The sequence below is a fragment of the Leucoraja erinacea genome, chromosome 34 (assembly GCF_028641065.1).
Source record: "Leucoraja erinacea ecotype New England chromosome 34, Leri_hhj_1, whole genome shotgun sequence".
NCBI lineage: Eukaryota > Metazoa > Chordata > Chondrichthyes > Rajiformes > Rajidae > Leucoraja > Leucoraja erinaceus.
This window is the reverse complement of record NC_073410.1, coordinates 757,279-779,502: the sequence shown is the minus strand read 5'-3', so window position 1 is coordinate 779,502 and position 22,224 is coordinate 757,279. Positions and strand designations below refer to the sequence as shown.

The 22,224-nt window shown below is 46.5% G+C and overlaps 1 protein-coding gene across 1 annotated transcript in view; it reads left to right on the top strand.

The window, feature by feature from the left end:
* rassf4a (Ras association domain family member 4a) overlaps window positions 1-21,683 on the top strand; it is a 60,740-nt gene extending 39,057 nt beyond the window's left edge. The window contains exons 4-13 of the mRNA XM_055661557.1: window positions 1,033-1,108; window positions 7,264-7,411; window positions 10,906-11,054; window positions 11,909-12,018; window positions 14,469-14,632; window positions 16,830-16,931; window positions 18,834-18,885; window positions 19,756-19,877; window positions 19,975-20,072; window positions 21,322-21,683. Of these exons, the coding sequence (XP_055517532.1) occupies window positions 1,033-1,108; window positions 7,264-7,411; window positions 10,906-11,054; window positions 11,909-12,018; window positions 14,469-14,632; window positions 16,830-16,931; window positions 18,834-18,885; window positions 19,756-19,877; window positions 19,975-20,072; window positions 21,322-21,391 (1,091 nt within the window). The 3' untranslated portion in view covers window positions 21,392-21,683. The remainder of the gene's footprint in view (window positions 1-1,032; window positions 1,109-7,263; window positions 7,412-10,905; window positions 11,055-11,908; window positions 12,019-14,468; window positions 14,633-16,829; window positions 16,932-18,833; window positions 18,886-19,755; window positions 19,878-19,974; window positions 20,073-21,321) is intronic.
* Window positions 21,684-22,224: the final 541 nt, after the last annotated feature.

Here is a 22,224-nt window from a genome sequence, read left to right as displayed (position 1 = left end):
AATGCACTATTTTCAATTCTCAATGCAAATAATTTGGAGGAACTTGAAATGGAATGAAAGTCAATGTGGGGATGAGGTATTGGCCAAGGATATCCGATCTCGTGTTTCCCTTTTAATCACTCGTGTCAGTCACTTCTGCTTGGAGAAACTGAGACCATGTCTCGTTGAGAATAATGACAAGCCAGCAGTTTTCATTCTTAAAATTACCGGCATGTAGCCGCAGCCATTCAGCTTTAGTGGTGAATGAAACTAGCATTGACCACCACTTCCTCTGCATGCCACCAATCAGCCATCGCTGCAAACCCAGCCTCTCGTAGCAACAGAAAACCTTAGCTGACAACTCAACGCTTTAAACGTTTCCACCCAAACCACACCAGCTTCTCGTTGTCACCTAACAAACAGCTAACAATGGCCTGTTTCATTTATGGTCGTTACTTTTTTGCATATCTTTCATTCATTGTTCTTTATCTCTCTGCATCATCGCCTGTATCTCTCATTTCCCTTATCCCTAACCAGTCTGAAGAAGGGTCTCGACCCGAAACATCACCCGTTCCTTCTCCAGAGATGCTGCCTGTCCCGCTGAGTTACTCCAGCATTTTGTGTCTCTCTTCGGTATGAACATTGTATTCTCCAATTTCAAGTAACTCATCTCTCCTCCTCCTCCACCCCAGTGTGCATTTCTCCCACCGTCTCCCACCCCTCAATCACACATTCCCCTTTGATACCCCCCCCCCCCCCCCCCATGTCCCCATCCATCCATTCCCCTTCCACCTCCTCTCTCTGTATCTGACCCCCTCTAACCTTTGTCACTGACCTCACCCAATGCCAATCCAACCCCTCGGCCCCGCTCACCTGTATCCACCTATCACTTGCCCGGCTTGTCCCACCCCACCTCTCTGTTGCACCTGTCTGCGCCCCCCTACACGGCCAACTCCAGCCAGATGACACTCACTACAACATGTTGACATGTAATAATGTGCCTGTTATGTCCATTACACCTAGACTGTGGGACAGCATCCCGCTCCTCAGGTTCTGAACTGCTAATCATCAAAGGACTACCTGGCATTGGGTCTTACAGCAACCCGATAGTGCGATCGCTTGAAACACTGTAAGGTGATCAGTGTCAACAATGGACACTTGATGTCACTGCAAGATGGGACTAGCTATCTCCATTTTGTGACATAGTTTCCATCGCTTCTTTGATAAAGGGTAGAACATTATTTTCCATTCACCTGATCTCTCAGTTTTCCCCAGCATGGTTTGACCAAGAAGTGAATCTGCCTGAATGTTTTTTTGAGTTAAGAGATACAGCGCGGAAACTGAGTCTGTGCCGGCCAGCGATCCCTGCACACACTAGGGACTATGTATCCTGTTACTAAAGCCAATTACAATACAAACGGTTACATCTTTGGTGGTGAGAGTGTGGGAGGAAATTGGAACAACCGGAGGATAAAGCCTAGAACAACACAGCACAGAAACAAGCCCATCACATCCCATCACATCAACTCTACTCTACTCTGCACAGAACCCTCTGTAAACCCTCTCCATCCATTCCCTGCACATCCATCTGCCTGTCCACTAGTCTCTCGATGCCACAGTCATATCTGCCTCCACCACTACCCCCCACCCTCTGTGTAAAATATATCTTCTTTAAACTTTGCCCCTCTCACCTTAAACTATGCTCTCTAGTGCGTGATATTTTCACACTGAGGGAAAAAGCTTTGACTGTCCACCCTAGCTACACCTCTCATAGTTTTATAAACCTCTATCCGGTCTCCCCTCAACCTCCCATGGTCCAGAGAAAGCAGCCCCAGTCTGTTCAACGTCTCCCTGCATCTAATACCCTCGAATCTTGTATCAATCTGGTAAATGTCATCTCACCTTGCCCTTAAATTCATGTTCTCAACGCCTCGCTTTGTTATCATTCACTCACTCCAGAAAGGCATTCAGAACCTACTTCCATAGGAAATGTTTTGTATTTATGCGTGGACGCTAATGAGTCTTAGAAATATGTTGGCAGCCTTAATGGCTGCCTATTGCTCAAGGTCCATTTCATCGCGCCACATCGACACAAAAAAGCTGGCAGAATAACTCCGAGCGAGTCATGGCAGGCAGTCTCTAAGACTTGACAGCCAGCCCAATGGGCAGATGAGCCACAGAGATGCTTGGGGTAGAAAAGCTCCGCACTTGAGCTGTAATAGAACCTCAAGTAGGTTAGATTATTGTGTGCCAGGAATAAAAGTGCTGGCCTCAGGCATGAGATAAAATAGTTCAGGGCAGCATCACGTGGTTCTTGGAAGAGGTCGTCTTGCACCCCAAGTTTGATGAGCTGAGACCGAGCAGGCTTCTCCATTACTGGCGATCATATCCACAAATGGTGTTAACCTACAGAGATGTAAAACCCAACTGAGGCGTCTTGTCAGACTGAAACATGAAGAGTATCTGCACAATTAGCTTAAATTAATGATGAAATGTTCATCGAAACCCCCAACCAGGCGGGTTGTGACCCCCTTCGATTTAGATTATCTCACCATTCACCCACTGAGAAGGTTCTGCCAATGCTCGTCAGCCAGATTCAACGTTCATGCCCGAAGCTGGCTATGATTGTTTGGCAGTTTCTATCCTTCTCACTTGCCATATCAATTACATTTTTCTACTCAAGAAGACGCAAAAAGCCCTTGGAGTAACCCAGAAAAAGACCCAACCCAGGTCAGTACCGCCATCTCTGCGAGAAAAGGAACACACCAGAGTGATGTTTTGATAGTTGAGACCATGCTTCATGAACTGAAACGTCCTCATATCCTTTTTTCCAGAGAATGCCCCTATTTGCAGCGCTCGCTGAGTTACTCAGGCCCATTTTTAGTAGTCTGATCTTCGCCGTTAAAACCAGCATCCTGCTAGTTCCTGCCACATTTACACTCAAACAGCCCAACCTTGCTCTTAAGATAAGAATATGTTAGGCCAGCTACGCTCTGCACTTCCCACAAACATCCGGCCACACTGCTCCTCGGCACCCCCGAATTATCCAGAAGAATGATGCCTCACAGATCCAGCCTTTGATCAAGGGCTTGAGCTTGAACATGTGTAACATCTTCTGCTGTAAGATCTTCTTTTTTTTTTTTTTTTTTATGTGAAAATCTTGAACACTCTTCTCAGTTGTTTTTTTCAGATTAGACGCTAATATTTATTGACTAGAGAGAACCTTCCCAGCATCGAACCTTTCTTTTTCGACAACCAGATGGACAATCTCTATCCATCCTTGTTGCCCAGGATAAGGTATGTCTTGCAGTACGTCGGCAGGCCAATTGGGTTGCCGATAGTTCTAGTTGGTTAATTATGAATGAGGAGGAGGCGGGCGGGGAGGAGTAACAGAAACTATCCATGTGATAATCGAGCGCCACGTTTGGTCTGAAGAAATTGCGGTCTTGCACCCTGAACCGTCCACCAATCCCTTCTCTCCAGAGATGCCTAGTCTGACCCGTTGAGTTACGATCCAGCCAGTTCGCTATCTTGTCCTCTCACCCCGTGTAATCGGTGATATCCCGTCTCAGTGGTGAACCCAGATCCAGTGTAATGGGATAACTAAGCACCTGCGGGTTTTTGACCCGGATGACACCCAGCGCGAGCAAGCGCCCAGATTGGCGAGCCCTGCTGCAACGACCACCCACTACCCCCACCCTGCGAAGGGCCGTGGTGGCGTGCGTGCGTCCAGGCGCTACGCCGTACAAGCGAGTGGGGCGTCTTGGTGCCATGGAGGCCTTCCACAGCATGGAGACCGCAGCCGGTCGGCTAGATTCAGACCCCACGACTTGTTGGTGATTGATGTTCGAGGTGGCCATTCGCCGTGCTCCTCCATGGACCATCGTCCTCTCCTGCATCCAATGAGTTATGATGTTATAATAATTGAATAATAATAATAATGAATAACCCGTAATAATAACTTTATTGTTAGAGTCACGTACTATAAATACAAAAACATGGTGTACCCCAACCCACCACCCCCGGGTATTTACACTATTATACACCACCATGACCCCCACCCCCCACCTTTCGTGAAAGGGGCAGTGTCACACGACCTTCACTTCTGAGACATAGAGCTTACGATCGTTCTTCCGAGGGCTGCCATGGGATGTAAAGCGCCGCTTGCTGATGTCCCTGGCTGCCCGATGCGCACCAAAGATGCGAAGCGAATGTGGCAGCGCGTTGTTGTCAGTACGGGGGATCGCGCGCAATGCCCGACTTCAGACAAAGTTTTACGACGTTGTGTGATAGGCCATTTATACCCAAGCAGCAGGACTTTGGTCGATGCACTTTGAAACACCTCACATGGGCTCTGAGGTAATATGCCACCCTAACTATAGTTAATAGGAAGCCCATAAGGCTGCCACTTAACCTACGTGGACGGAAAATAACTAGGAATGAATAAATGTCCATGATGAATTTACGGTTAGCACCTTAGATAAATTATATATTTTCATAAGCGGTTGATAATAGAATTAAAACTGAAATATGTCAAATGAAGACAGCAATCACAAAGCACACAGTTTTACAAAGAGTCCTTGAGTTCACATTCTGTGGCTTGATCAGCCATAGATATGGATACTTTGTTCAAGGTGCTCGCCACCCATTCGTGTCGTTAGCACAGTGTGGTCATCACATGATCCCTCTCTTCTCTCGGATGATTTTGCGGTAGTCCATTCAGACCTGATTGGGGGCGTGGGTTTTTTTGGGACGGTTAGCACAGGAGAAGCCCTTCTTACATGTTCAAGTTCATGTCGTAAATTTAGACAACCAGCTGCTCGCACGTAAGCATTTCAGCTAGGGAACACGATTGGCACTTGTTCAGCACAACGAGAGAGTAGTACAGTAAAATAGATATTGCCTGAGAACGTAAACCTGCTCGAGAGATAAATGGAGCATGTCAAGTTTCAGAATCTAGCCATCATGCTCAAGATGTTTTCAGACCGACTCTCATCGTATTGCTCTGCTTGTCCTATGTCAATAAATCGCCCTACTACATAATTATGAGCAGCAACACCGAGACACACCGTAGATCACACGCACACACAAGATTCCACGGAGCGGATATGGCTGCCAGGCACGGGACAATCGCATTTACCGTGCAGTCCACTCACATAATAGTTTGGACAAAGGCCCCGGCCATTTATTGATGCCTCCTCTGTACTATCACCAATTGCCCAGGCCTTGGTAATAGCAAATAAACAACCACGTATTGGTTGTGAGTTATAAAGTGGTCCCCAGCAACATTGTCAGATTTGACATCAGACGGCATTGTTTATACATTTTTGGCTTTCACCATGTAGCAACATTAAAGCAGTGTTTTAGCATGTCTCCCCTATTTTAAGAGCCAATAATGTTTAGCACCGGCCACAGCAATGATCATGTAATATGAAAGTAGTCATGCTTTAGATTTTGTGGCCAGTATCCTTTGCATGCAGATGACTGACTTGACGTCCTGCGATTCCATTGGGATCACCAGCTTGCTGGGACATGTCTATCCTCTGGTGATGCCTCGTGCACGATCTGACCAGCGCCTGCGATTGCCAGCCCTCTTTCAGAATCTAATGAATTATTATGCGATGTTGCCTCTACAGATATTCATCTTCAGAATTCATTATGCCCATATAGCCAGACTGATGAAGTTGTATCATTTAAATGAATAGATAAGTACCTTCAGCCAGCCATACATAGCCCAGGCCATAACACCCCCACCACTGCTGTTTCACAGATGAAGATGGTGATACTTGGCAGCTTGCGGCAGTTACCATTCTCTCCATACTCCATACTCGTGCCATCAACTCTAGCCAATATAAGTCTAATCCTATTGGTACTCGATCTGTCCTTATGCATCTTTTCAAGAACTAGATGGTGCCTCTTTAAGTACCCTCTTAGACAAACTGTTGTAACCATGGACCATCCATGTTGCCGCGCCTCAATAGCTGGGTGTGCATACTTGCCAATGAGTAGCCTCTGTATATTCGTTTTTATTCAGGAAGTCTTCTGCCCCGAACTAGCCACGAGATGTATAGAGATGCACGATCTAATGTATTTTATTTTTAAATTATAGTAAATTCAAAACCTTATACCACAACAGATTTTTTTTCCAATAGACCTCCCACACACAGCCCTAATAAATCTCTAGCTTCAGTGAAATTGTTCCTTAATTAACACAGGATATTATCTGGGCATGTAGAAATAGAATAATGGCGTTAATATTCCTATATTCCTCACCAACACTGTTCGGCCTGTGTGCCATTCCAAGTATCTGGAATCACACTAACTGCCGTCTAAGCCTTGTACTAAGTGTCTAACGCCTCCTCTATCGCTCTCGAGTGAAAGTAACAACTACACCGACACTTTGCCAACATTTGGCTCAGATGCCCTATTTCATGAGTGTGAAGCCCCACACAATTACACGATATCTTTCAAATGAAAAAAACTAACTGAGTGGCAATTCGAATCAAAGTACTAAAAGAGTAAAGATTAAATTAGTTACAATGACAGTTTCAATTGAATTCGTCAGAGTTACACATTCCATAGTGTTGAACAACTATGGTATACATGAGCCTCCATCCCGAACCCATTCTGGCGCTGCGCCATTTTAAGCCAAACCCCTCTAACCCTCCCCTATCACATATAGCCTGATACTAATGCCTTTTTAAAGTTGCCTAATTAATATATGCTGATATAGCATTCCCCTGCAGCGGAAAATGTTGCACACTTGCAGGCGGCCCTCTGAAATCTATCTCCCCTCCCGGCATTAAGTCTACCTCCATCAGATTGCCGAATACTATACCAGAGCGAAACAGACTTGTGAGTGTTACTTCTTTATTCCAAGACCCTCATGACTGAGGGTGCGGGTCGATGTGAGATTGCTCAGAATGACGGAGGAAGAAATGGCTGTGTGAGCTGAAGTGGATAGACGGAGACCAAAGACTTGATACAGAAAAAACAGACTATTGCTTGTAACGGGCGTGAATAGCTGTTGCTTCCAGGGAGGACAAGGTCATTGAAGGTGACATGTTAGACTAGACGCACAGACATCAGCGGTGGGTTGATGAGTCTCATGAGCAAGTACCTTCCCCTCTCAGGAGAATTAGAGTTCAACAGTAAGGAGATGTGACTTATTGCAGTGATTCAAGCGACTGGTGTGTGAGCCTGGTGGAACATGGGAAGCAGATTGTTTTTGAATCTAGTTGCGGGTGCATGCGCTTCTCATGTCGGTTTTCAAACATGGTGCAGATACCTCGACATTGAGTTCCGCTACAGGTTTGTACCAGGGTTCACAGAGCATGGTGCAACACAGTCCGTGTACCAGCTTCACAGGATGGTGCCACAACACAGGCTTGACCTAACCAGCGTGAACAGGTGGTGCACAGCACAGTGCTCCGTACCTAGGCTGGCTTTCCACAACATGTTGCAGGCAGACCACGCTGCCTTTGCTGGTATCCCTCGACAACGCCATCTTCTTAGACAGGAATTTGATTATTTTTTTTTCTTTCCCTGCGAAATAACAGGAATTATAGGCAGAGGGAAATAAGTATATTACTATCGTGTAAATCGCACCTCATAAATTCCGGATTTTAGCCAAGTTTGACTGAAGGTTGAGCGGCACAGTAAAGGAAACATGGGGGCCATGTGGGGCAGATTACCGCAGTTACCTAGGCCTTTTTTTAAACAACTAATTGAACAGAGAAAGGTTGAATAAGTTAGGTCTTTATTCTCTGGAGCGCAGAAGGTTAAAGGGGGACTTGATAGAGGTCTCTTAAAATGATGAGAGGATAGACAGAGTTGATGTGGACAAGCTTTCCCTTTGAGAATAGGGAAGATTCAAACAAGAGGGACATGACTTCAGAATTAAGGGACAGAAGTTTAGGTTAAACATGAGGGGGACTTCTTTACTCAGAGAGTGTGTAGCGTTGTGGAATGAGCTTCCAGTGGGAAGTGGTGGGAGGCAGGTTCGTTGGTATCATTTAAAAATAAATTAGATAGGCATATGGATGAGAAGGGAATGGAGGGTTATGGTATGAGTGCAGGCAGGTGGGACTAAGGGAAAAAAGTTGTTTGGCACGGACTTGTAGGGCCGAGTGGCCTGTTTCCGTGTTGTAATTGTTATATGGTTATATGGTTATAGTTGTTTCTGAGTGAGCGATGAGCTAAATCTTCCCGTAAAACCCTTGCGCGGACAGCTGAGGATCATGCTCGCTCCTTGATTGTCGTTGCTGAATGTTGGTGAATTCCATCCGGGAGTGTTGGGAATTCAATATTCCAGCTGTTTATAGTTGGTGGTCACTGCGTGCTTGGCTGTGTTAGATTCCACTGAACCGCACGGTGCAGAGAATGTGTGGGGTCAGGGTGATATGCGTTCCGGAACATCCAGTCATCGCTCTTCGCATGTGAATCAGCCCGGGAGGCAAAAAAACGCAAGCATCAGAGGACAGGAGTATTCCAACAGCAAATCACCCCTCATCCGCCACTCTCCACCAGGTCAGTTCAGTTTATTGTCACAAACAACTGGAGTAACTCAACGGGTCCGACGGCATCTCTGGGGCCAAGAGATGCTTCACTCCAGAGTTGCTGCCTGGCCCGCTGAGTTACTCCAACATTTTGTGTCTATCTTCGGTTTAAACCAGCATCTGCAGTTCCTCCCACACTAACTCTACCTCATCAATTATGAACTGCTATAGACTTTGTTTTTGGATAACCTACAGTCTTTGGTTTTGCGCGCTTATAGTTTGTTTAGTTTATTGTCACGTGTAGCGAGGTACAGTGAAAAGCTTTTGTTGCGCGCTAACCAGTCAGCGGAACGACAACACATGATTACAATCCAGCTGTTTACAGTGTACACATACATGATGAAGGAATACCGTTTAGTGCAAGGTAAAGCCAGTGTGTATTAGAGATTTAGCAGTGTGGAGCAATTGCAATATGTGAATCTGTTTCAGTGGCGAGCACACAAATAGTCACCTGGGTGAGCGGCATCTCGCAAGTTCCATTTTACCCATGAACAAAAAAAACCTCTGGGCATATTTCTGTATTGAAAGGATGCAGAGGGAGTTAGTACGTGGGATTTCCATCATCTGAGTGCCCGAGTTAAGAAAGGAGCTTATTCCCCATCAGTGGGCACTGGCTGACCAGCTGGGACCCTCCACCTCTCTCCAGCTTTGTTAGATGGTGGTAGACACAAAGCACTGGAGTAACTCAGCGGGTCAGGCAGCATCTATGGAGAACATGGATAGGTGACGTTTCACAGAGTGCTGGAGTAACTCAGCGGGTCAGGCAGCATCTGTGGAGAACATGGATAGGTGACGTTTCACAAAGTGCTGGAGTAACTCAGCGGGTCAGGCAGCATCTATGGAGCTAAGGCAATAGGCAATGTTTCGGGCCGAAACCCGTACGGGTTTCAGCCCGAAACGTTGCCTATTTCCAGAAGGATTTCAACCCGAAAAGTTGCCTATTTCCTTAGCTCCATAGATGCTGCTGCACATAACTCAGCGGGTCAGGCCAGCATCTACGTGTGGAGAACATGGGATAGGTGACGTTTCACAGAGTGCTGGAGTAACTCAGCGGGTCAGGCAGCATCTGTGGAGAACATGGATAGGTGACGTTTCACAGAGTGCTGGAGTAACTCAGCGGGTCAGGCAGCATCTGTGGAGACTATGGATAGGTGACGTTTCACAGAGTGCTGGAGTAACTCAGCGGGTCAGGCAGCATCTGTGGAGAACATGGATAGGTGACGTTTACACAGAGTGAAGCCCTTTGCTGGAGTAACTCAGCGGGGTCAGGGGCAGACATCTGTGGAGAACATGGATAGGTGACGTTTCACAGAGTGCTGGAGTAACTCAGCGGGTCAGGCAGCATCTGTGGAGAACATGGATAGGTGACGTTTCACAGAAGTGCTGGAGTAACTGTATTCACTGTATATTTTACCGTTACCTGGAATTCATTGCCACAAATGGCTATATTTAAGGGGGAGATTGACATGTTTTTGATTAGTCAGGGTTAGGGGTTATGGGGCGAAGGCAGGAGAATGGGGTTGAGAGGGATTCATGATTGAATGGCTGAGTAGACGATGGGCCAAATGGACTTATCCTGCTCCTAGACCTTAAGAACATTAGGTACACCACCTGACATTTACTCGGATTAATGTCCATGGGCCATTGCTCATTTCTGTAGCTGACTAATATCCGGTGTATACTTTGACAACCTTCCATACGGGGGAATGTTGGAAGAATATTCCTTAAAGATCTCACATCCTCTGGCTCCACACATACTTTACCCCGAGTCCCAGATGTTGCGTCCTCTTTTCCACTTTAGCCTCAGTTTGCCTTGGGATTTTCCCTTGTCTAACGTGAGCAAACAGAAACTGCAAAACAAGGCAGAATGTTCTCAAATAATTGACTTTCAGTTGATGTTTAATGAGTTCCAGATGTGAACCTTCTCAAGATGGTTTAGATTTCTGGCATGCATTTTTGATGAGATTTAGAACTTGCTGGTTGGTTCGGTTTCATATCCCTGTGGATAAAACACAACTCAGGAATGCCAGAGTAATTGTGAAACAGCTTCCCTGAGGCTCTGCCTTCTCTTAAAATGTTCTCCATTCTCAATAAGCATTTGTGGAGGTTTTGTCGACAATTCTTCAGCAAGATTTTAACGTTATAGTCATGCAGGTTACTCTGCCAGTGAGAGAACGCATTGCCTTGTACACATATCTGTTGACCAAAGTGTCCTTGCATCAATCTCTCCTCACCCAATCTGTTACTTGTACCCGGGTCTCTAGCGCTGTGAGGCAGCAGCACTACCCGCTGCACCATCATGCCGTCCCAGTGACATTGCAAGGTTCAGCCTGGTCTTCCTGACTGGCCATGTTTGCCTTTGCTCTAGGATGATGCAGAGCTGATCATCGAGGGGCTGCTCAACATTTCCTGGGGCCTCAGGAGACCAATACGCCTCCAGATGCAGGATGATAATGAACGCATACACTTCTCAGCATCCAAACTCCTCCGACTGGAACAAGAGACCAACTCTCACAGGTAAGCAGGCCGCTACCTGAGGCCAGTATCACAGCCACCCCTCATCACTGCTGAGTGGGGAGGTTGTAGAGAGGGTGGAACAAGCTGGAGATGAGGCGATAGTCCTCTCCAACATTGACTGGCTGATTGATGGACCATAGAAACTGGCCCTTTGACCCACTGTGTCCACACTGTCCACCTCCCGTTCACACTAGATCTACACAATCCCACTTTCTCATCCACTCCCGACACACTGGGCCAATTAACCTACAGTCCCACACGTCCTTGAGAGAAAAACCAGAGCACCTGGAGGAAACCCACATGGTCAAAGGGAGAACGTGCAAACTCCTCGCAGACAGCACCCGAGGTCAGGATGGAACCACGGTCTCTTGTGCTGTAAGGCAGCAGCTCTACCCGCTGCTCCGCTGTGTTGCTGTGATTCTTGCTGCTCTTATCAAGGATGAATTTCTCCGGACTCTCACCGGTGGGAATGATAGGGCGATCGCCTCGCCTGCAGATTGGTCGGTCATGGTGGGGGGGTTGCTGGTTTTGTGACCACTGCGTGGAGAGTACGTATTATCCGTGTGGATATATTGGAGTTTCATTTCCGTAAGGCACAGCATGCTGGATTGGCTCTCATGACCACATGCCCAAAGTTTCAGTAAGTGGGTGATTCTATTGTTGATACTGATCCATATTGCAATATAGATTCAAGACAGACACAAAACGCTGGAGTAACTCAGAGGGACAGGCAGCATCTCTGGAGAGAAGGAATGGGTGACGTTTCTGGTCAAGACCCTTCTCCAGACTCCAATTTAAATTATTGTGTCCACAGTATGATTTTAATGATCATCTTTCCCACATTAATCCTGCAGGAAAGGAACGATGTCACGGATGTTGACAAATACCTATTTATCGGAAGTTGACTACGAGTCGACCAATAGAGGTGAACTTCCACAAGACGTGGACACTCACGGCACCTCAGGTAAGTCAGGTGTACAGTGGGGCAGTGACACAGCACCAACTGGTCGATGGTGCCGATAAAGGCCGATAAATCCCCAGGGCCAGATAGGCTGCATCCCAGAGTACTTAAGGAAGTAGCTCCAGAAATAGTGGATGCATTAGTAATAATCTTTCAAAACTCTTTAGATTCTGGAGTAGTTCCAGAGGATTGGCGGGTAGCAAACATAACCCCACTTTTTAAGAAGGGAGGGAGAGAGAAAACGGGGAATTACAGACCAGTTAGCCTAACATCGGTAGTGGGGAAACTGCTAGAGTCAGTTATTAAAGATGGGATAGCAGCACATTTGGAAAGTGGTGAAATCATTGGACAAAGTCAGCATGGATTTACGAAAGGTAAATCATGTCTGACGAATCTTATAGAATTTTTCGAGGATGTAACTAGTAGCGTGGATAGGGGAGAACCAGTGGATGTGGTGTATCTGGACTTCCAGAAGGCTTTCGACAAGGTCCCACATAAGAGATTAGTATACAAACTTAAAGCACATGGCATTGGGGGTTCAGTATTGATGTGGATAGAGAACTGGCTGGCAAACAGGAAGCAAAGAGTAGGAATAAACGGGTCCTTTTCACAATGGCAGGCAGTGACTAGTGGGGTACCGCAAGGCTCAGTACTGGGACCCCAGCTATTTACAATATATATTAATGATCTGGATGAGGGAATTGAAGGCAATATCTCCAAGTTTGCGGATGACACTAAACTGGGGGGCAGTGTTAGGTGTGAGGAGGATGCTAGGAGACTGCAAGGTGACTTGGATAGGCTGGGTGAGTGGGCAAATGTTTGGCAGATGCAGTTTAATGTGGATAAATGTGAGGTTATCCATTTTGGTGGCAAAAACGGGAAAGCAGATTATTATCTAAACGGTGGCCGATTGGGAAAGGGGGAGATGCAGCGAGACCTGGGTGTCATGGTACACCAGTCATTGAAGGTAGGCATGCAGGTGCAGCAGGCAGTAAAGAAAGCGAATGGCATGTTGGCTTTCATAGCAAGAGGATTTGAGTATAGGAGCAGGGAGGTTCTACTGCAGTTGTATAGGGTCTTGGTGAGACCACACCTGGAGTATTGCGTGCCGTTTTGGTCTCCAAATCTGAGGAAGGACATTATTGCCATAGAGGGAGTGCAGAGACGGTTCACCAGACCGATTCCTGGGATGTCAGGACTGTCTTATGAAGAAAGACTGGATAGACCTGGTTTATACTCTCTAGAATTTAGGAGATTGAGAGGGGATCTTATAGAAACTTACAAAATTCTTAAGGGGTTGGACAGGCTAGATGCAGGAAGATTGTTCCCGATGTTGGGAAGTCCAGGACAAGGGGTCACAGCTTAAGGATAAGGGGGAAATCCTTTAAAACCGAGATGAGGAGAACTTTTTTCACACAGAGAGTGGTGAATCTCTGGAACTCTCTGCCACAGAGGGTAGTTGAGGCCAGTTCATTGGCTATATTCAAGAGGGAGTTAGATGTGGCCCTTGTGGCCAAGGGAATCAGAGGATATGGAGAGAAGATACGGGATACTGAGTTGGATGATCAGCCATGATCATATTAAATGGCGGTGCAGGCTCGAAGGGCCGAATGGCCTACTCCTGCACCTAATTTCTATGTTTCTATGTTTCTAACTGCAGGGGGCGAAACTGAGGCACCACCCAGAACTACCTTGTAGCACCCTGTTAGAATATTACAGTCTGAAGAAGAGTCACGACCCAAAACGTCACCCGTTCCTTCTCTCCAGAGATGCCGCCTGTCTCGCTGAGTTACTCCAACATTTTGTGTCAATCTCCATTGCAGTAAGCTGTCGTTGATACAAACCTCTGATCTCCATGTTAAGTCTACTCCAATATTCCTCTATACCTGCCCCCTGATCAAAGCCTCAACATCTCGTGTCATCCCAGGAATCCGACTCCCGCCAGCCTTGACCTTCACTCTGACACAAACAAGTGGAGGCAGGTTCTCTGGATGCTTTCAAGAGAGAAATAGATAGGGCTCTTAAAAATAGCGGAGTGATGGGATATGGGGAGAAGGCAGGAACGGGGTACTGATTGGGGATGATCAGCCATGATCACATTGAATGGCAGTGCTGGCTCGAAGGGCCAAATGGCCTACTCCTGCACCTGTTGTCTATTGTCTATTGACCCTGATCTCACATTGAATAGTGCCCCCCCCCCCCCATCTACTAGACATCCCTTTACCTGTAAAATCTTTCCCCATCAACGTTTGCAAATTCTTGTTGATTGCCTTCAAATTCAATGTGGGCTGTGTGCTCCGGCCTCTGGTGTGACCTTTACAACAGCAGGATGACCACCATTGATGGCACTTCAACCACTTTTGAAGGATTGTTTCTCGTTCCATCTTAAATCTGTGGTACACTGAGGATTGTTGCTGTTCTAGGTCTCCTGTACCATCTCTGCTTGTATCTAGTGTCAACCAGCACCACTTGTGATGATGAAGTCCCCCAGCTGATGCGAACGATGAGCGATGCCAGTTGTTTGATTCAGCGCAGAAGCAAGAACCACACGGCGGGAGATAGCCAGCGCATCAGACGTCATCGTTTCTCCATCAACGGTCACTTCTACAATCACAAGGTAACCACGGCAACGTGAAACCAGTTAAACGCTGCCTCCTGGCTGTATTAGCTGGGCCAACCTTTCATAGAAACATAGAAATTAGGTGCAGGAGTAGGCCATTCCGCCCTTCGAGCCTGCACCGCCATTCAATATGATCATGGCTGATATTCCAACTCAGTATCCCGTACCTGCCTTCTCTCCATACCCTCTGATCCCCTTAGCCGCAAGGGCCACATCTAACTTCCTCTTAAATATAGTACGGTTTAATTTTTTGTCACGTGTACCGAGGTACAGCGAAAAGCTTCTGTTGCCTGTTACCCAGTCAGCGGAAAGACAATGTATGGATTACAATCGAGTAATTTACAGCGTATAGATACATGATAATGGAATAGCTTAGAGCAAGGTAGAGCCAGCAATGATAGTCCTTGCCACATTGGTGCGGCCACTCTTGGAGTATGGTGCTTGTTTTGGTCAACCTGCTGTCAGAAAGATCTCATTAATCTGGCCTGAGCACAGAGAAGAGTTACGGGGATGTTGCTGGTACACGAGGGCCTGAGCTACAGGGAGTGTTTAGACAGGTGAGGACTTTGTTCCTTGGACTGCAGGAGGAGGATGTGGGTTATTATAGGTGTATAAAATGATAAGGGACAGAGATAGGATGAATGCGCCAAATCTTTTTCCCACAGTAGGATAATCTAGAACGAGGCAGATTAAGTTCAAGGTGAGAGGGGGAAGATTTAATAGGAGCCACAGAAGATGTTGGGTTTATGGAACGAGCTGCCAGAGGAGGTAGTTACTATAACAACATTTAAAAGTAATTTGGACAAGTACATCGATAGGAAAGGTTCAGAGAGGAATGGGCCAAACGCGGTCAAGTGGTATTGGCTTGTATGGGGCATCAGGTCGGCATGGACAAGTTGGACCGAAGGGCCTGTTTCTGACTCGATGATATGCACAGCTTGGGGTGGGAGATTGCAACCTTCATGTGGTCCATGCTGTATCGACGAATGCAATCAACCCGGCGTGCACAAGCAAATAGGATCAAATAGAACAAGTTGTCCTGCAAGGTTAGGCTGTGCATGCCATACACAAGAACATATGCAGAGCTCTAAACCATGCAAGGCTGCCCTCTACCGGTCATAGTGAATATGGCAGGTCAGAAACTTTTATCGATAAGCGAGTTCGGTATTCCGAAAAACGCAAGGAATCATGGGATTTGTCAAAGGTCACTCGCGATAAACACCCCCCGGCAACCGTGCTGCCGCATGCACATGGACCCGCGCCCAATCACAGCCAGGTTGAACCGCCACTGTACCGTCCCCGCGCCCCATCCCCCTCTGGGGGCAACCGGAGACGTCCGGGGGATGGGGCGTGGGTCTGACCGGAAGTCGTCAGCACCTGCCCCGCCCACACCTGCCCCTCCCACACCTGCCCCGCCCACACCTGCCCCACCATCACCTGCCCCACCCACAGCTGTCCTACACACACCTGCCCTACCATCACCAGCCCCACCCACACCTGCCCCGCCCACACCTGCCCCACCATCACCAGCCCCACCCACACCTGCCCCGCCCACACCTGCCCCACCCACACCTGCCCCGCCCACACCAGCTCCTGTGGCTACCGTAAACCCCACATCCGTCCGTCGCCTCCAACAGCTGCCACTCCGTTTCAAATACAGAAATAAACAAACACATAGAATGAAAGCAAAGAACATTTATTAAGCACAAGTGTAAATTACTGCACTCAGATAGAAAATATAAAATCAATAAGTAGCAGTGAAATACAGTTAGACCTTTTAGTTCATTATGGTATAGATGAAATAGAACATTGCATTGTATAATCAAATGGGACAGAAAGGTCACAGTTCAGTCAGGCTGTTGTACACTGGACTGGACTGGACATACCCTGTTGTACTGGACATACTCTGTTGTACACTGTACTGGACATACACTGTTGTACTGGACATACACTGTTGTACTGGACATACACTGTTGTACGTTGTACTGGACGTACACTGTACTGGACATACACTGTTGTACTGGACATACACTGTACTTGACAAACATCCCCACTACAAGATTCCAAATATCATTTGGTGGAAGAGTTGTGTTGGGAATAATTGGTTGTTATTCCAGACTGTCGTGTGTAATGTTAACCTTCAGCATTTTGCTCCTTCTGCTCATTCCTCTAATTGTTTCCCTTCTGTCTACAGACGTCAGTGTTCACACCGGCGTACGGCTCAGTCACTAACGTGCGAGTGAGCAGCAACATGAACACTGCGCAAGTACTAACCCTGTTGCTCAACAAGTTCATGGTAAGCCAGGTTGAAATGTTAGGCTGGAGTTTGCAGTGTCATTGTTTAGTTAATGGTCACGTGTACCGAGATACAGTGAAAAGCTTTTGTTGCATCCAGTCAGCGAAAAGACGTTACCTGATTACAATCGAACCATCCGCAGTGTATCCGCATGATAAAGGGAATAACGTTTAGTGTAGGATAAAGCCAGTAAAGTCCAATCAAAGATAGTCCGAGGATCTCCAATGAGGTAGATGGGAGGACAGGACTGCTCAATAGATGGTGAGAGGATAGTTCAGTTGCCTTACAACAGCTGGGAAGAAACTGTCCTTGAATCTGGAGGTGTGCGTTTTCACACCTCCATGCCTTTTGCCCGATGGGAGAGGGGAGATGAGAGAGTGACCAGAATGAGACTGGTCCTTGATTATGCTGCTGGTCTTGCCAAGGCAGCTTGAGGTGTAGATGAAGTCATTGACAACTACCTCTATGGCCACAGGTGAGCAGGCATTCCAGACATTACTCTCACAGATCCCTGCTCTCCACGAACTCTGACTAGTGCTTTAGATTTTGTTGAAAAAAGGTGTCAGTGCTCATTTAAATTAAAAATTAAGTTACTTTTATCCATGTTTTTTACCGTCAATTACCATGGTAACACTAATTCCAATTTAGTAGATAAATGTTTTAAAAATGGATTTGGGTTTGAAAAAGTGAATGCACACTGCACAATAATGATGGAAGTTGTTTAGAAACTGTTGTGCGGTGTGTGTGGTTTTGGTATGAGTGAGGAGCAAGGAGATGATGCTGTTACACCAGTGGATGAGCTGTGTGTTCCACCAGCGCATGGCCCTGTTCCACCAACGCATGGCCCTGTTCCACCAGCGCATGGTCCTGTTTCACCAGTGCATGGTTCTGTTCCACCAGCGCATGGCCCTGTTTCACCAGCGCATGGCCCTGTTCCACCAACGCATGGCCCTGTTCCACCAGCGCATGGTCCTATTCCACCAGCGCATGGTCCTGTTCCACCAGCGCATGGTCCTGTTTCACCAGTGCATGGTTCTGTTCCACCAGCGCATGGCCCTGTTTCACCAGCGCATGGTCCTGTTCCACCAGCGCATGGTCCTGTTTCACCAGTGCATGGTCCTGTTCCACCAGCGCATGGTCCTGTTTCACCAGCGCATGGTCCTGTTTCACCAGTGCATGGTCCTGTTCCACCAGCGCATGGCCCTGTTTCACCAGCGCATGGTCCTGTTCCACCAGCGCATGGTCCTGTTCCACCAGCGCATGGTCCTGTTCCACCAGCGCATGGTCCTGTTCCACCAGCGCATGGCCCTGTTTCACCAGCGCATGGTCCTGTTTCACCAGCGCATGGTCCTGTTCCACCAGCGCATGGCCCTGTTTCACCAGCGCATGGCCCTGTTTCACCAGCGCATGGTCCTGTTTCACCAGCGCATGGTCCTGTTCCACCAGCGCATGGTCCTGTTTCACTAGTGCATGGCCCTGTTTCACCAGCGCATGGCCTGTTTCACCAGTCACCAGCGCATGGTCCTGTTTCACCAGCGCATGGTCCTGTTCCACCAGCGCATGGTCCTGTTCCACCAGCGCATGGCCCTGTTCCACCAGCGCATGGCCCTGTTCCACCAGCGCATGGCCCTGTTCCACCAGCGCATGGCCCTGTTCCACCAGCGCATGGCCCTGTTCCACCAGCGCATGGCCCTGTTCCACCAGCGCATGGCCCTGTTCCACCAGCGCATGGCCCTGTTCCACCAGCGCATGGCCCTGTTCCACCAGCGCATGGCATGGCCCTGTTCCACCAGCGCATGGCCCTGTTCCACCAGCGCATGGCCCTGTTTCACCAACGCATGGTCCTGTTCCACCAGCGCATGGTCCTGCTACATTTCACCTTGTCCCTGATGTGTTTTACAGGTGGAGAATGTTCCAGATGAATTTGCACTCTACGTTGTCCATGAAAGTGGAGGTATGTTTGTGAGAATTGCTGAACAGTGAAGGTCCAGCACCAAACAGTGTGACTCGCTGCTTTCACATCTATGCCTGTTGTCCATATTCATTACATTCATTACAGTGTCTTACCCGCTACACCATTTGAGCATCAGTGTGGCACAGCGGGTAGTGCTGCTGTGTCATGGCGACAGAGACCCGGGTTTGATCCTGATCTCTGGCGCTGTCTGTGTGAAGTTTGCACGTTCTCCCTGTGACCGTGTGGGTTTCCTCCGGGTGCTCCGGTTTTTCCTCCCACATTCCAAAGAACGTGCAGGTTTGTAAGTTAATGGCCCTCTGTAAATTACCGCTGGTGTGCAGGAAGTGGATGGGAGTGTAGAATAACAACATATGGTCGATTGTCGGCGTAGACTCGGTGGGCCGAAGGGCCTGTTTCCACAAAAGGATTGTGATTTTATGTGTAGTTATATAAACAGTGCAACTGTAGCAGTATTGATCTCTTTATTTAAGGAAGAAAGTTAATACAGTGGAAACTGTTCAGGGAGGGTTGATTAGATCATGAATGATACGGTCATCTCTTGAAGAAAGCGACACACTAGTCATTTTTTTAAACTTTGGTAATCTTTTCATAGCAAAAACATTTAAAAATTTCTCAATGTAAAAATTGAAATTCTGAAAATTAAGAAATATTCTTTTTAACTTTTTAGTCACATAAAAACAATGTTAAAAACGTTGCACTGCTAGAAATAATGAATGACGTTTTTAATTATCACCGTATATTATTTTTTGTTTTGCTTCCTATTTTCTGAGATATTTGGCCACATTGAATTAGTTTAGTTTAAACCAAAATTAGACCGAGTGTCAAACTAATGTGTTTCTCTTATTACAGAGAGAACAAAGCTAAAAGATTCAGAATACCCACTGATATCACGAATCTTGCACGGGCCCTGTGAGAAAATAGCCCGGATATTCTTGATGGAGAAAGATCTCGGGGAAGAGGTCACGTATGATGTAAGCTCTGCCGTGTTTCATTTGTCCACGTTCAGAACACAACAGTGTCCTCAATAGCGTGTCTCTGATTTATGACCCTGTATCCTTCCTCTCTAAGGTGGCCCAGTACATTAAGTTTGAAATGCCAGTCCTCGACAGCTTTGTGGAGAAACTGAAGGAAGAGGAAGAGAGGGAAATTAACAAACTTACAGTCAAGTAAGTACAAACTTCTCAGTGAAGAAGGCTGCAGTTGAAAGTATAAGTGGTTAATGATTGTCACATGTACCGAGGAGGTCGTTCAGGCAGGTACAGTATCTAGTAAAAGACATTTGACCAGGTACATGGATTGGAAAGGTTTAGAGGGTTATGGGCCAAATGCTGGCATATGTGACTAATATAGATGGGCATCAGAAGGACCCATGCCTGTGCTGCACTGTTCTGTCTTGGCCAGCATGGACAAGATGGGCTGAAGGGCCGGTTTCTGTGCTGTTATGACTGGATACAGTGATAAATAATTGTTTTGCATGCTATCTAGGTAAAACATAGTAATCATATTGAATAGAAAGCCTCAAAAATTATGAAAGGACATTGCAGGCATCCAATGGCCATCAGCTGGCTCGGAATAATTTATCACTTGTACAGAACCAGTACTTTCTGTCATTTGACATTAGCATGGCAAACATCATCTAGTTTCCCCAATAATTTTCCATTGCACTTTGCTGCTGTTGCTGTTGATCACTTGTTCTCAAGTAAGACCATGACATCTACTGCATACTGTTGCATTGTGTACTGAGATGGTTGATGAGACCATTCTGGGCTCGAGTTCCTTCTCGTGGCAGAGGTGCAGGAAACATGTAGTTTTTGATGTTTGTGCTTCTCGTTTCCTCTTTGATGAGAAAGTGGGACACCATAGAACTAGTGTGAACGGGTGTTCGATGGTCAGCATGGACTCTGTGGGCCGAAGGACCTGTTTGTATCTCTCAATACTAAATATTTCTCATCCCACTTTATAGTGGACTCTTTTCCACCCAGACCAGCGGAGTTAAAACAGAGTAATTAATATGGCAATAAAGCATTCATTAATTCATTCACACAATGTTGGCAGAAACATTTGGAGTTGGGTTGCTTTCCGAGGATGGGTAGGTGGGAGGGAGGGAGGAAAGGTGGGAGGGAAGGAGGGGAGAGTAGGGGAGAGAGTGAAGGAGGGAGGGAGGGAAGGAGTGTGGGGGAGGACAATTTGGGGTCACATTAACACAGCAGGTGGTGATGGTGCCTCACAGCACGTCACTCTGCTTTGTCCTGGCCTCCAGCACTGTTGCTGTGGTTTGACACGTATGATGCGGCTGTTTTATTTCTGACTAAAAAATGTGTACACGGTGCATAACATCTGTGAGGTCTTAATATTAACATCTGTATAAATCAAACATCTGATGTGGACAAATTATTATTCGATCTCTCTTTGAAGGTACAGTGCACTGAGGTCCATGATACACCAGCAACTGGAAGATATCACAGATGCAGAAGACTGCATCTGAACAAACTCTATGTTTTAACACTGGAACTAGTTTGCTGGAGTTCTCAACAATAAACTTCACTGGATAAATGTTCAATTTGTTTAAAATGATTGTGCCCTTTTAATGTAACTTTTGTCAAAATGTGACCTCTTTGGTGTTGCAATGAGAACCCCTTTTCTAGTAAATGTTCTTTGAATTAGCATTTAATAATGCGTTACTCTTCAGAAAACTTTTATACGTTTATACTTTAAGCTTTACTTAATTTACTAGAAATATTTTTTAATGTATTAAATTGAAACTTGACCAAAGTAAATGTTTAAGTGTGGATTTATAAATCAAGAGGAATGTATTGTTGGGATGTAATCTGTTAATATGAGGCAGTCTTTTGTAATCTGGATAAATTCCAATAAGTCTGTACATTTGAAGGCCTCACATTTATCAGGATAAAGACTTGACACTTTGCCACCAAGTAACAGTAACAATTAACTAACGTTTCATAAATTATATTTTTATGCTACCTACACTCTTCCCGTTATGCTTAATTCAAAAATATAATGACTAGCTATCCTTAAACGATACGGAAATAGCAGTTAGTTACGTTAACCAAAATCACTCCAACATGTAGTTAGTGCAGGTACCTATTGCATGTTACATTCATACTTTTCAGTCAGTGGGAATCTCCCACATAACTTGGGCAGAACTCTAGCTTGAGATCTTGTAGAAATTTCAAACGACAATCATCATTTACCATCTCCAGAACTGGCTGCAAATGTGCTCCAAATGCAATGATATTATGATCAAATGACTGAAGCAAAACACATGTTGGAGTAACGCAGCATCTCTGGAGAACATGG